The 14,413-nt window shown below is 38.2% G+C and overlaps 1 protein-coding gene and 1 non-coding gene across 4 annotated transcripts in view; one reads left to right on the top strand and one right to left on the bottom strand.

The window, feature by feature from the left end:
• LOC113189748 (cyclic AMP-dependent transcription factor ATF-7) overlaps positions 1-14,413 on the bottom strand; it is a 103,707-nt gene that overhangs the window by 26,857 nt on the left and 62,437 nt on the right. For all 3 annotated transcript variants that reach the window (XR_003301688.2, XM_026398684.2, XM_026398685.2), the window contains exons 3-4: positions 5,264-5,360; positions 232-350 (exon numbers count right to left, since the gene is read on the bottom strand). Coding sequence is in view for 2 of the 3 variants with exons in the window: in XM_026398684.2 (XP_026254469.2) it covers positions 232-350; positions 5,264-5,360 (216 nt within the window). In the remaining variant the exon portion in view is untranslated. The remainder of the gene's footprint in view (positions 1-231; positions 351-5,263; positions 5,361-14,413) is intronic.
• LOC113189838 (small nucleolar RNA SNORA38) lies at positions 9,193-9,323 on the top strand. The gene has a single exon (XR_003301702.1). It is a non-coding gene; the product is annotated as a small nucleolar RNA SNORA38 (small nucleolar RNA).

Here is a 14,413-nt window from a genome sequence, read left to right as displayed (position 1 = left end):
AGGGGTAGGAAGATTGATTTTTGATGAAGACAGAACTGTGCTGATCCACCATCTGAACTCTATCTAAAGTCCTGGATGGAAGACTAGGACTGGTGAGTATTATTTGGTTCTACAGAACCAACCCCATGATTTTGTGCTTTAACCAATTAAGCATATTATCCCAAGGTACAATAACAGACTAAACTGGAACATGAGCAGTTATTTATTTTTTTCACAAGTCCCGCCTCTTGCCTTTTTCTCATCCTCATCTGCAGCTTTCTTGAATTCATGTTCAAAGGAGCTAGCTAGTTCATTGAAGAGTCCCACCTCCTCACAGTTCTTCAGGAATCTAGTTGGAGTAGGAGTTTGATCTGTAAACATGAAAAAAAGAAACTTACTTTTGACCTAAAATTAAAACTTGAGAGTACATAGAAAATATGTTTTTATTCTGTTTGGAGACAGGGAGTTTGTTTTAGGGCAAATTTGCTTTTATAGAGCTCTAATAGGTGAAGACTGGTGCTAGGCCACCAGAGGGTGTCTGTGTTGTATTGCCTCAAGACCAGCAGGGGGAACACAGGACAATGTTTTGTGGTTGATTATCCATGTAACCACCTTTCACTATGCTTTTTTTTTTTTTTTTTTTGCATCTTTTACAACAAAACAAAACAACCAACACAGGTGAAGTTTTGTGAAACCTCTAGCTTCGAAAAGTAGGTACAGTTAAGCAGTGTTTTCTTTTTAAACCTGCTAGGCCTGTTTGTTTGTATTTGAGATGGGATACTTTTCACTATGTTGCCCAGGCTGGTCTGGAACTCATGAATTCAAGTGATTTTCCCACTTCAGCCTCCTGAGTAGCTTGAACTACACACAGACATGTGCTCACTATACTCAGCTTCCCTGCCAGTGTTGAATTAAGTAGGTATAAGCAAATTTATATAAAAATCTGATGAAGAAAAGAAACTGAGGATCATATGGTTGAGCTTGCCTGCTAAAGCTACCAAAAAAGAAATAGTGAAAGATGTGGTAGTAAACAACTATAATCCTAGCTACTCAGGAGGTTGAGGAAGGAGAATTGCAAGTCCAGAACCAGCGTGGACAACTTAGGCCCTGTCTCAAAATGGAAAAAAAAAAAAAAAAAGGGCTGGAGCCAGGCATGGTGGCACAAGACTGTATTTCCAGGGATTTAGGAGGTTGAATCAGGAGGATTGCAAATTCAAGGCCAGCCTGGGCAAGTTAATGAGAACCTGTCTCAAAAATGAAAAGGGAGGGCTGGGGATGTGGCTCAAGCGGTAGCGCGCTTGTCTGGCATTCGTGCGGCCCGGGTTCGATCCTTAGCACCACATACAAAGATGTTGTGTCCTCCAAATACTAAAAAGTAAATATTAAAATTCTCTCTCTCTCTCACTGTCTCTCTCTCTCTCTCTTTAAAAAAAAAAAAATGAAAAGGGTTGGGGTATAGTTCAGTGGTAGCATGCCCCTTGGTTCAATTCCTAGTACCCACCCACCAACACAAATAAAAGGACTGGGGATGTAGCTCAGAGGTAAAACACTCCTAGATTCTATCCCCAGTACCAAAAATAATAATAATAAAAATTTTAAAACGAAGAAAAAGGAATGGTGCCTAGTCTTTCAGTGGTTACCAAGTTATGGATCTGTTACCTTCTGAAGGCGTTCCTGGCAAATCTAGGCTCTGGGGAGCAAGAGAGCAATACCATGAGCTAGAAAAGGAAACTGCAAACAATAGGGCTCATTTCACAGACACCAGGGCCCAGAGCAAATTCCGGAAACCAGGATATTTGGATTTAGACTTGCCGGCCAAAATATCCCCACAGGGCAATGCAAATCTTTTCCTTAACAGAATGCCTCTGCTCTTAGAGAGAGGAAGGGTCTTGGTAATCCATGGGAACTTTTCAAGCAACTTGAATTTCAGATTGAGCTTCCCTCTCCCTACCCTGCTTCTCTGGAAAAGAAAAGATCCTATTCCTTCATCTCAAAACTCTACAATGGTTTTACTTGCTACAATGCTAGTCCCCTCAGTGATTAATCTCCTATCCCCAAAAAACTAGACTGAATGATAAATAGGACAATTGTTTAAATTATATTTTAAACAATGAGATCTGGGGTCAAAATTGACCATTCTAGCAGGATCACTTAGAAATAATCCCACAGGATTTTCCATGGAAACAACATTTTTTATTTTTAAACTTAGAAAAGCTCTTCTGAATCAGTGTGTTTAGAAAAGTTACCACTACCTCCCAAAATAGTTTTAAAAGGTTCTCTGGCAGCTTTGGTTGGCTAACAATTTCCTTCCACCCCAGAGCAAGTAGAGGTAGTATCATCTTTTATACTTAGAATGCTTCAGAAAGGGCACACAACAAACTTACGAAATTATAACTCAAGTGTTCAGAAGGGGCAGCTAAGGGCCTGGTGATGACAGAAGAGGAACTCTGGACTTATGATCTGAGACTCATACAAACTTTTCCCACACCCTGCTGTTCATGCTCATTTAAAATTTTTATTTTAAAGGTTCCTTTATGTTAAACCTAATTCCTCACTTTCCAGGTGGCCTCTAACCTTCAGGGGATGTGGTTCCTGAACAAATGGACTAAAAACATGTAAGAAAACCCTTAGCCTGCCCTGATGATTTCTAAAATATAAATAAGTATTTACTGAATATTGTCTTTTGTGTTTTGGTGCTTCAGTGCATACACTTGGGTATAAACTGGGGGAGGGATGGGAGTATAGACCAAATATAAGACCTGGGTCTTATCCTAGAGAACTAAGAGAAAGTTTTCTAGTTGAAAAAATAAAATTAATATTCACGGATAGCATCACACTGTGATAGCATGGCAGTGTACAAAATCAGTGCTATGTATACTGAGGAATAAAATTGTCACAGGAAATTAAATACAGACACATTAATGACATAATAACACATAAAGTTGTTAGAAAAAAAATTTAAAGATGTAGGATTTGAGCCAGGCCTTAGAGAATAATCTCCCATGTGCTCTTGCATTTGTCCAAGTTGTCTCTTAGCATTCAAAGCACTAATTACTCACCATATCTGGAGGCTAAGGAGAGTAGTGTAGGTAAAGGCCCAGAGAAAGGCAGAGTATGGTTACCATGAATATGGATGAGGAGAAGGTATGTCTAATTAAGATAATTATTTTTTTTAATATTTATTTTTGTAGTTGTAGTTGGACACAATAACTTTATTTTATTTATTTATATGTGGTGCTGAGAATCGAACCCAGGGACTTGAACGTGTGAGGCAAAAGCTCTACCTCTGAGCCATAACCCCAGCCCCAGATAATCATTTTGTAATAAATAAATTCTATAGAAAGTTGGGTGAATAACACAGGGCTAGGTTATGGACAGCTTAAATCCCAGGTATAAACAGTTTTAACCCATTATGTCCCATCTTTCCAATTCTGCAAATATTTCAAGTAAATTGAAACCAATGCATTAAGATAGGTTAGAAATCATAATCTAGAGCTTATATATCCTTTATTATTATTTTTTTGAAAAATATTTTTAGTTATAGATGGACACAATGCCTTTATTTATTTATTTAGGTGGTGCTGAGAATCGAATCCAGTGCCGAACACATGCTAGGCAAGTGCTCTACCAGAGCCATAACCTCAGCCCTTATCCTTTATTATTAAGAATGAGAATACAGGTGGGTGTGGTGGTACATGCCTGTAATCCCAGCACCAAAAGAGGATTGAAAGTTCAAAGCCAGTCTCAGCAACTGAGTGAAGCACTGAGCAACTTAGCGAAACCCTGTCTCAAAAAGAAAAATAAAAAGGGCTGAGATATGGCTCAGTAGTTAAGCACTTCTGGGTTCAATTCCTAGTACCAAACAAACAAACAAACAAAAAAAGAAATGAGAACATATTGTTCATATAGGCAAGTAGGACAAAGGGCAACTATGGTATTTGGGACAATGAGACAAAAATGGGTTAACATAAAATAATGACAGATTTTGACCACACGAGTAGAATTTAAGAAAGACTGACTTTTCAGTAGTATGGTAGATAGACTAGTCAAAGAGGCCAACTAGGAGAGTTTAGAGGAATCTAAATATAATGAGGACAGTGGCAGGAAGAACAGGAATGCTATGATTTGGATTCCACTTAATGTTAATTCTCTCGGTATTCATGTTGTTTGTATTGTTCACTTGTACTTTTTTGTGCAAATATTATATGTTTTTCAAGTATATATGTTCTGCTTTAATTAAGTATGTTTTACCTATAGAGATAACATCTTACCCACTCTTCCCTAAAATCTTTAGGTTTTAAGAATTACTGATGACACTGTTTCTATTCGTATCCTTTTCTCAGGGATTATGAATCTACAAGCTCCTGGAAAAGTACTCAGTAGATATTCAATAAATATTTGCTGAATTAATATGGAATATGGGATTTATAAGAGGTTCTGTCCTTCTCCATGTCTAGGATAGCATTTTGGCTAATAATACTTAGAGAAATTATGCTTTAATTGATTTATTAATTGATGTGATAATCTCCAACTAAATACACTATTGATTAAATATTAGCTTGGATTAAATCAGAACCTTTCTTGGTATCCAAAGAAAAAGTCCACTTTGGTTTTTGTATGTCTGTCTAGCTGCAAATGGTACAAAAGAACTACTGTAAGATTTGAGAGTGGTTACAAAGAGTGCTCCCTTGAGAACGTCGCATGGAAGCAAGACAGTATCTAAAACAACTGGCGAGAGGTTCCAGGTCACCCAAATTGGCTTGAAAAAGTCCCACTGACTAAATGTCTTGTTTGGGTTCTGGAATTGTGCCCTAAACAGTGTCTGGGTTCACAAGGGAAGTTGAATTTACGAACTGATAATCAGCCTGCTGGAAGAAAACTGACACCCAGTGGAAGAGAAACAGCCAGCCTAAGTGGGCTTTTTTGCCTTTTTTCTACCCCTTCACTGTGGGTAGGGGGAAATGTCAAAGCCATCTCTTGTCTGTAAATCTTCTAAAGGCTTAATAAATAGAAAGCAAGGAGGGAATAGACTGAAAAAAGCTAGGACAAAGCCTCAATACATTTATTCTCAAAAAACCACAGAATACAATCTCATTATTAAAAACAGTGGAAAGCATAATAGAAATTTGGGAGCTTTTAGTGTTCCTTTTTCCTGATTAAATGCAGATCACATAAGGGCTCTTGATGGGAGAAGGGGAGAACAGCTCCCAGTACATCTGGTCCCTGGTATTAATCTTAACTGTCTGGTGATAGCAAGGCTCGTGGCTTTTGGGGCAGCAAATACCTGCGATGATGACTGAGTCAGTTCGGGCTGGGCCAAATTTCAATGTCATCTCATGCTTGTGTTTATGAACTGCCAGGTGGTCCTCATTTGTAAATCTCTGAAATGAAACGGAAATAGAGATGTGGAACAAACAAACAAACAAAAAACTCCACCAATTCAATGACCTTTTAAAATATCCTAAACCAAACATGCTGCAAAGAGATTGGTCCCTAGAAAGAGGGAATGGAAGAGAGAAAATATTGGAAGTGATGGAAAAGGAGAAGAGATGGAGAAAAAAGGTGCTGGGAGGCAGGGAAGAGAGGAAAGGGAAAAGACCACAGCACCAACTGCTCTGTAATATCAGGTCCAAATGATAGAAATGGACAGATTGTTGGTGGAGTGGGGTCCAGGAGGAGGCTCCAAATGAAAAAAACCATTAAGACAAACTTGCAGTGAACAAGGGGAAAACAATTTTTATTAATAATAATAAAGAGAGAAGAAGGGAAAGGCTGGGCACTTGGTCATCACAAAAATAGGACATTTCAGAACAAAGCTCTCCATGGTGGAGCTGAATTGGACTATTTTATGAGGGGACTAACAGGGAGATAAATTATGCAGGATTAGGAGAATCGTTTAACTTCCTGGCCCCCACAGTGCTGCAGCAGGCGCCTGCGTGGCTATTTGGCTCAGGATTTTAATGAGCCAGGACGGAGCTATAGAGGACAGAGGCCCAATGGCCAGCAATAATGGCATACACAACCCCATCGGCCAAATGTTGTCTCCCCTCATCGGGCAGCCTGCCTGGGCTCCATCAGCCATAAAGGGGCTGGTACAATGCTGCTAGCTGTATAATGGAAGAATAAAAATGAAAGGAAAAAAAAAATTAAGGGTAGGGAGGAGCCTGTAGGCAGGATGAAGGAAGAGAAAAGGAGAAAGCACAGAGATTTTATTTGTTCAGAGGCGTGGATGAAAGAACAATGAAGAGGTGCAACAAAGTCCACCCCAGTTTATGACTAAGTAAGACAGGGTTACTGGACAATAATTTATACTTCCACCTCTTTAAAAGGAGGAGGTGAAAGGAACAGATGAACAGCAGTAATTCAAAAGAACAGTACTCTCAAACGTCCCTTTGTGGCTGCTGGTCCTGTTCCTTCATTAAAACATGCCTACAACACAGTAACTGCCGGGATGCTGCAGCTTTCCACAGCTTCTTCAATAGGGAGGCTCTGAAACATGATTCTATTTGTCTTTTTGTTTCTAAAAATAGTGATTGATGGCTTAATCCACCTTTCTCTTTCTTCTATATATATATCTATATCTATAGATATAGATATATACCCCCCACAAAACACCACACTTTCAACCCTCCTTTCCACAACTCATCTGCAAAACAAATACACAGAAGTTGGTCCCATTCTAGTTCCCACCCCCATCCAGAAAACAACACTAAACTGTTTCAGCTCCTTTATTTTACCCCAAAGTAGCTTTTTTCCAAATTCACTTCTAAAGTCAGGTTAAGATCCACATTCTTTCCAAGCAAGGCAGACGTGGCCTAAAGGGCATAAGGAATTTTCAATTAAAAGTGAAGATCCAAGAAGTCAGTCAAAAGAAAACTACCTTAGTGGTTTCTGATGGATCTAAGACAAAACTGAACAAAATACAGGAAAATTTCATCAAGAACTATAGTTTTCTCTATTATTGGTAAACCCCATCACCAACTTTTTTAGTTATAGATTTTCCCTAAGGGATGGTGGGAGTGGAAAGATAGGTGACAGTCTGTTAACCAGGGATATATCTGTAGGTTAAACAAGTTACTATACAGGGTCTGTGATTGCTTTGTATTTGATAAAAGGAAATAAGCAGAATTGTCTACAAGGGGAGAAAAACAACAACATAAAAAAAACCATCAAAAACATCCTTTTAAGGGGAGACAAAAGGTAGTGGATTAAACAGACTTGTTGATTCTGGTAATTTCAGGAATCTTTTTTTTTTTTTTTTGAGAATTTTAATATTTATTTTTTAGTTTTCGGCGAACACAACATCTTTGTTTGTATGTGGTGCTGAGGATCCAACCCCGGGCCACACGCATGCCAGGCGAGGCGCTACGGCTTCAGCCACATCCCCAGCCCTTCAGGAATCTTTTTCAAAAATATGTTTATAGGCACTTCAAGGAAATTTCATGCAGGTAGTTTGAAAAACTTTGAACAATGTTCTCGAGCCTAAAAGAATTGACTTTAAAAAGAATTTTCTTTTGTAGTTGTAGATGGACAGAATGCCTTTGTTTTTATTTTTTTAAATGTGGTGCTAAGAATTGAACCCAGTGTGTCACACATACTAGGCAAGCGCTCTGCCACTGAGCTACAGCTCTAGCCAAAGAAATGACTTTTAAGCAAGAAATCCTCTACTATCAGAAATCTAGTTTGCTTTAAAATAAGCTGATAGTAAGATTTTAAATCTCTATCAGGTTTGGGTCTAGTTAAGATTGTTCAGTATTTTATTATTTGAAACTGTTGATTGAGTCCAGGGTCCTAAGCACGGTAGTCAATCACTCTACCACTGAGCTATATCCCCAGACCCTTATCAGTATTTTAAAAGGCAGATCCTCCCTTTGGCTACAACTCTCTGCATAGGCCTGACATGTTTCATTTGTCTAGTTCTTGTTCCTCTTTGCTCCATACCCCTGTTCTCCAAACCCCTTTCAAGTCATCCATGAGCTATTTATTTTTTCCAAATCAAAAGCTGGGCCTGAAGAGAAATGTAGGTGGCAGAAGGGATTTACCACCTACTAGCATGTCAGAGGGTTTGATGAATCCAAAACTCTAGTTGAACTAAACTCTAGCTGAAATTTAGCATTTCTAATTCATAACAGAAATTACACATTTTTATAGCACCTTGTAGTTATTACAAGATACTGCAAAATATTCTTTTTTCCTCTGGGGATTGTTTCTAGGCCTTTGCATGCTAAGCACACACTCTATTACTGAGCCTCACCCCATCATGCCTGAAAATATTCTGGGTTTTTGTATTTTTGTTTTGCAGTACTGGGGATTAAATCTAGGGTGCTCTACCACTGAGTCACATCCCTAGACCTTTTTGTTTTCAAACAGGGTCTCACTAAGTTGCCAAGGTTGGTCTTAAATTTGTATTCCTCCTGCCTCAGCCTAGGGAGTCACTGGAATTATAGGCCTGTACCACCATACCCAGGGAAAATAATCTTTACACTCATCACTATTTTGAAGTTATAGTAGCTACCATACCTACCACTAGAGCTTATTTAATGCACTAATTAAAAAGCACATATATTTTTTCATACATTTGATAACTTTAAAATTCCACATAATTCCATATAATTTCCTTTAAAATCCTATGTATTTTATGAATTTAAAAGCATTACTTTAGGAAATGGTTCACTGGCTTCACCAAACTGCTAAAGGAGGTCCGTGACAGCACTACTACTAATAACAATGACCTCTGAGTAAACAATGTAGTATATTTCAGAGGAGGAGGAATCAAAAGGGCATACTTTTAAGAAGCAGGGCACTATCCTAGTCTTGGCCCCAGTCATCTGTCCCTGCTATTTATAATGTAATTCTTGTAATCTTGAGTAGGAGGGGGAGAATGAAAGCTTACTGAAGCTTTGGTCAAAGTGAAGGCCAAGCGGGGCATGCCGGAGCATGCCTATAATCCCAGTGGCTCGGGAGGCTGAGGCAGGAGGATTGCAAGTTCAAAGCTAGCCACAGCAACTTAATGAGGCCCTGGGCAACTTAACAAGATCCTATCTGTAAATAAAACATAAAAAAGGGATGGGGATGTGGCTCAGTTGTTGAGCATCCCTAGGTTCAATCTCCGGTACCCAAAAAAAGCCAACATTATTGTTGGCTATTGTTTTGAATATTCCTTACATTTTTCTGTTTATTAGAAGTTAATGTCTTAAGAATTCTCTAGAACCTTTGTCTTACAAAGGCATTTCTTTGGTTCTCTGTCTTTGGACATGTAAGCATTGGAGGAAAAGAAATTTTGTGGATTTGGAGAAGTCTGGGGCCAGCTTGTTCACTGTAGGCTCAGGATCAATCACATAGAACAGGAGGAAAAAAAAAAAAGAATTCTCTAGATCAGGGGCTGGGAGTATAGCTGAGTGGTAAAGCACTTGCCTAGCATGTATAAGGCTCTGGGTTCAATCTCCAGCACTGGAAAAAAAAAAAAAAATCTTCTCTAGATCAGCACACCCTCCCACTACTCACAGTGATAGGGACTGAACACAGGGACTTGTGCATGCTAGAAAATCAGTCTCGAATTTCATGCTTTGGGAATGATCCCTCTAAAAGCAATTTCTGAATTAAAATAGCCAAAATTATTAATTGATAAAAATTTTGAACTTAGTAAAATACAGAATATTCTCTTGAATCAAAGAGGTAGAAGGGCCAGGTGTGGTGGTACATGCCTATATTCTCATCTACTCAGGAGGCTGAGGCAGGAGGATTGCAAGTTTGAGGTTGGCCTAGGCAATTTTGAGACCTTGTGTCAAAAAAGAAACTAAAAAAATACCAGGAAGGTAGATCAGTAGTAGAGTGTTCCTGGAAAATTTCTGCCTATTGGGTGTGGTGGTATACACTTGAAATCCCAGCAACTAGGGAGGCTGAGTCAGGAGAATAACAAATTTGAGACCAGCTTCAGCAACTTAGTGAGAGGCCCTAAACAATTTAGCAAGACCCTGACTCAAAATAAAAATAATAGGAGCTGGTGTTGTGGCTCAGTGATAGAGCTTGCCTAGCATGTGTGAGGCACTGGTTTCGATTCTCAGCACCGCATATAAATAAATGAACAAAATAAAGGTCCATCAATATCTAAGAAAAATTAACAAAAAATAAGATAAAAAGTAAGAAGGGCTGGGTATGTATCTCAGTGGAAAAGCGTCTCTAGATTCAATCCTCAGTAAACAACAACAACAACAAATTACTGACCATCTAATAATCTAGCTCCCCCATGTTAATACCCTTAATGGCTCTTCCTTTTTTCTCTGATTTTATCTATAATTATGGTTGTGTCAAACAAGCTACTCAGGGAATACTGATACGGTTGTAGGACACATGATCATAATATTCAATAAATGTGAATGTTAACCATCTCCAAGGAAACAGAGGGCTGATGTTATTCAAAATGGGGGCTGAAGAATCTGAATCAGTTTGGAAGCAGAAGACAGTTTATATATCTTGGAAAATAATTTATATGATAATAAACTTGGAATCTTATTTACTGAAGTAAGTGAAATCAGGACAGTTTCCTGGCATAAAAGAGGAGAGAAAAAGTATTATGTGCTATGTTGCACCCCATCCAGAAACCAAAATCATTTAGGTATGCACTATCCAATATGGCAGCCTCTAGCCACACATGGCTATTGAGCACTTTAATGTAGGCTAATCTGAATTGAGATGCACTATTACTCAAACCATACACTGGATTTTGAAGACAATATCAGAAATAAAAAAATAAAATAAAACATCTCAATTTTTATGTTGATTACATGTTGGAATGATTATTTTACAAATATTGGGATAAATATTAATTAATTAAATTAATTTCACTTCTATATTTTTATTTTTAAATGTGGCTACTAGAAAACTCAAAATTATATATGTGGCTCATATTTGTGGTTCACTTCATATTTCTTTTGGATAGCTCTGATCTAGACAATATATTCTAAGATTGCTTGTAGTCCCCGTTACTGGGGAGAGGTTGAGGCAGGAGGATCACTTGAGTCCAGGAGTTTGAGATCAGCTGGAATAAAACTCAGATCCCTGTTTTAAAAAAGAGGGAGGGGGGATTTTAATCACATGTCAATCTTGAATCTTCTCTCTCAAGCCCACTTTCTCTAAATGCGGTTTATACTATATGGCAGTGGTTCTCAATAAGGGGCAACTCTGCTCCTTAGGAAAATATATGGCAATGTTTGGAAACATTTTTGCTTGTCACAAATGGATGCTACCTGGCTTCTAGAGGGTAGAGGTCTAGGATGCTATAGATACTGTATAATGCACAGGATAACCTCTGTTGTGGTTTAGATATGTGGTGCCCCCCAAAAGCTCTTATGTGAGATAATGCAAGAAAGCTTAGAGATGATTGAGTTAGAACAGCCTTAACATAATCAGTGTATTAATCCCCTAATAAGGATTAACTGGATAGTAACTGTAGGTAGAAACGGTGGGGCCAACGGAGGTGGGTCACTGGGGGCATGCCTTTGGGGTTTATATTTTGTGGTCAGGGGAGCAGTTTCTCTCTCCTTCTGCTTCCTGGTACCATATTCCTGTTTTCTTCCACTACACTCTTCCACCATGATGTCCTGTCTTACTCAGGCACTAAGGAATGGAATTAGCCATCTCTGGACTGAGACCTCAGAAACTATGAGTGCCAAACAAATTTTTCCTCCTCTAAAACTGTTCTTCTTAGGTCTTTTGGTCACAGCAGTGAAAAAGCTGACTAAAGCAGTCTCCAACATAAAGAATTATTTAACTCAAAATCTCTCTTTTGTCTTTATTGAGAAACCCTTCTACAGAGTAACTGAAAAAGACAGAAAAAAATTTAAAGGCTGTTTTTAGTTTTCTTTGCCAAACTGCCAACACATGTTTTTGGACCTGAAACTTGGAAGGAAAAAAAAAAAACAAACACCACAGGCAGAAGAAAACTCCCAAACTCATTTTATTTTATTTTATTTTTTTAGAGAGAGAGAATTTTAATATTTATTTTTTAGTTCTCGGCGGACACAACATCTTTGTTTGTATGTGGTGCTGAGGATCGAACCCGGGCCGCAGGCATGCCAGGTGAGCGCGCTACCGCTTGAGCCACATCCCCAGCCCCCCAAACTCATTTTATAAAATGGAGGATGTCCTACAGATCTGCAAATATTTAAGGCAGAAAAATTAGGAAGATGGAAACAGAAAGCACTGTAATTGGGATATAGATTAAATAGAATTCTCAAGTACTGTCTTGTTAGTAACAAAGAGATAATACAGAAGAAGCTAATCAAAGCAGTTTTGCCTACTTTTGATTTTCATTCCTTGATGGAAGGAAAGAAAAAAAAAACAGCAGAAGGAAAAATTTTTTGTTAGCTTAAGAAATGTCAACTGGGGGCTGGGGATGTGGCTCAAACGGTAGCGCGATCCCCTGGCATGCGTGCAGCCCAGGTTCGATCCTCAGCACCACATACAAAGATGTTGTGTCCGCCTAAAACTAAAAAATAAAAATTAAAAAAAATTCTCTCTCTCTGTCTCTCTTAAAAAAAAAAAAAGAAAGAAAGAAAAAGAAATGTCAACTGGGTGCAGTAGCACACGCCTGTAATCCCAGCAGTTTGAGAGGCTAAGATAGGAGGATAGCAAGTTCAAGGCCAGCCTCAGCAATTTAGCAAGGCAGTAAGCAACTTAGCAAAACTATGCCTCTAAATAAATAAATAAATAAATAAATAAATAGGACTGGGGATGTGTCTTGGTGGCTAAGTACCCCTGGGTTCAATCCCTGTTTACCAAGAAAAAATAAAATGAAATAAAAAGAAATGTGAAGAAGCATAAAACAGAATGTCAGTACTATGAGGAAATCAATCAGAAAACTGGTATTAGTTGCAGAATGGATAGGGAAAGTATAGTTTCTTATTAACAATTAATTCCATGAGACTTCTTTGTAAAAACCTTTTGCACTTCTAGTTGTTTTCCCTTCACCTACATTTATGTAATAAGAGAATATAGAATGAAACCTCCTAGCAAACTGACTAAATGAACAAAGGTAAATGAAAAGAGTTAGAGGAATGACCTGAAGAACTATAAATCAGGAATAAATCTCAGTGAAGTCTTATTTTACATTTTTAAATGCAGGTACAGGGCTGGGGCTGTAACTCAGTGGTAGAGCACTTGCCTTGCATGTCTGAGGCACTGGGTTCCATCCTCAGTACCAAATACAATAAAGGCATGCTGTCCATCAACAACTACAAAGTTTGTTTGTTTGTTTGTTTTTAAATGCAGATATAACATAGAAAATGCACAAATCTTAAGTATACGTCTCAATAAATTTGTATGTAAGTAATTGCCACCCACAACAGATATGAAACATTTCAGGCATTCCAGAACTTTGAACTGAGGGCATCTTGCATGAGTACTCTCCCATAGAGCTATACTCCCAGCCCTTTTTTATTTTATTTTGGGATGGATTTCACTAAGTTGCCCAGGCTGATCTTAAATTTGAGATATTCCTACCTCAGTATCCTAAGTAGCTGAGATTCCAGGCATGAGCCACTATGTACAGACTCTTACACTTTTAAATGAAATAATTATATAAAATTGTACAGTACCTGGCATGCATCATATATTCAACTTTGTCTTTCCCTTTTGAAATCTCAAGATAGACAGGTTTTGTACTAAAAAAAGTAATTATTCTTTGAGGAATAATTCTAAATAAGTCAATGTTTAGAAATAGTTCTTTTCATTTAGCCTACTCTCTTAAAGTATTTTTAAATAGCAGCACTGAACAGAATTAAAAAACGTCTCAGAGCAAATGAGAGCTCAGGTCAAACGAAAGCTAAATTTTGCCTTTTGACTCTGAGCCAGGTATAAATATATGAGCATTAGGAATGTAACAGTTTTAAGCTAAATCCTTGGTAAAACATTGTGACCAGTGAAATTTTTGTGCAATATGCACTCAACTCCTAGCCAGGTTCATTCCTGAAATGTTGTTTTTGGCTACAACAGTTCCAGTTTCTGTGTGGATTTGCCTCACATTTAGAACTGTTCTTACATCCTGACCTATGATGAATTCAAGTCCCTTTCCTTATTTTAGAAGAGGAGACTGAGGGAAGGAGCTATTCAGAACTCTTTAGTTTTTAGGAAATGAGCTCTGATTGCCTAAACTACCCAGGAAAAATACAAGGAATGAAGTTTACATTTGTGACAGTCTGAAAAGTCATTTATGCTGAAACCTCATTATCCTTTCTCCAAAGTTTTTAGGTTTGGCAGAGCTTCATGGACAGCTTTCTTTTTTATTATGGTATCTACAACTGAGTGTGTGTGTGTGTGTGTGTGTGTGTGTGTGTGTGTATTTTGGTAGCAGGGATTAAACTCAGAGGCACCGGATCACTGAGCAACATCCCCAGATATTTTGTATTTTATTTAGAGACAGGGTCTCACTCACTGA

This window comes from Urocitellus parryii, chromosome 5 (assembly GCF_045843805.1).
Source record: "Urocitellus parryii isolate mUroPar1 chromosome 5, mUroPar1.hap1, whole genome shotgun sequence".
Taxonomy (NCBI): Eukaryota; Metazoa; Chordata; class Mammalia; order Rodentia; family Sciuridae; genus Urocitellus; species Urocitellus parryii.
The sequence above is the reverse complement of the archived record's forward strand: the minus strand, read 5'-3'. Positions and strand labels throughout refer to the sequence as shown.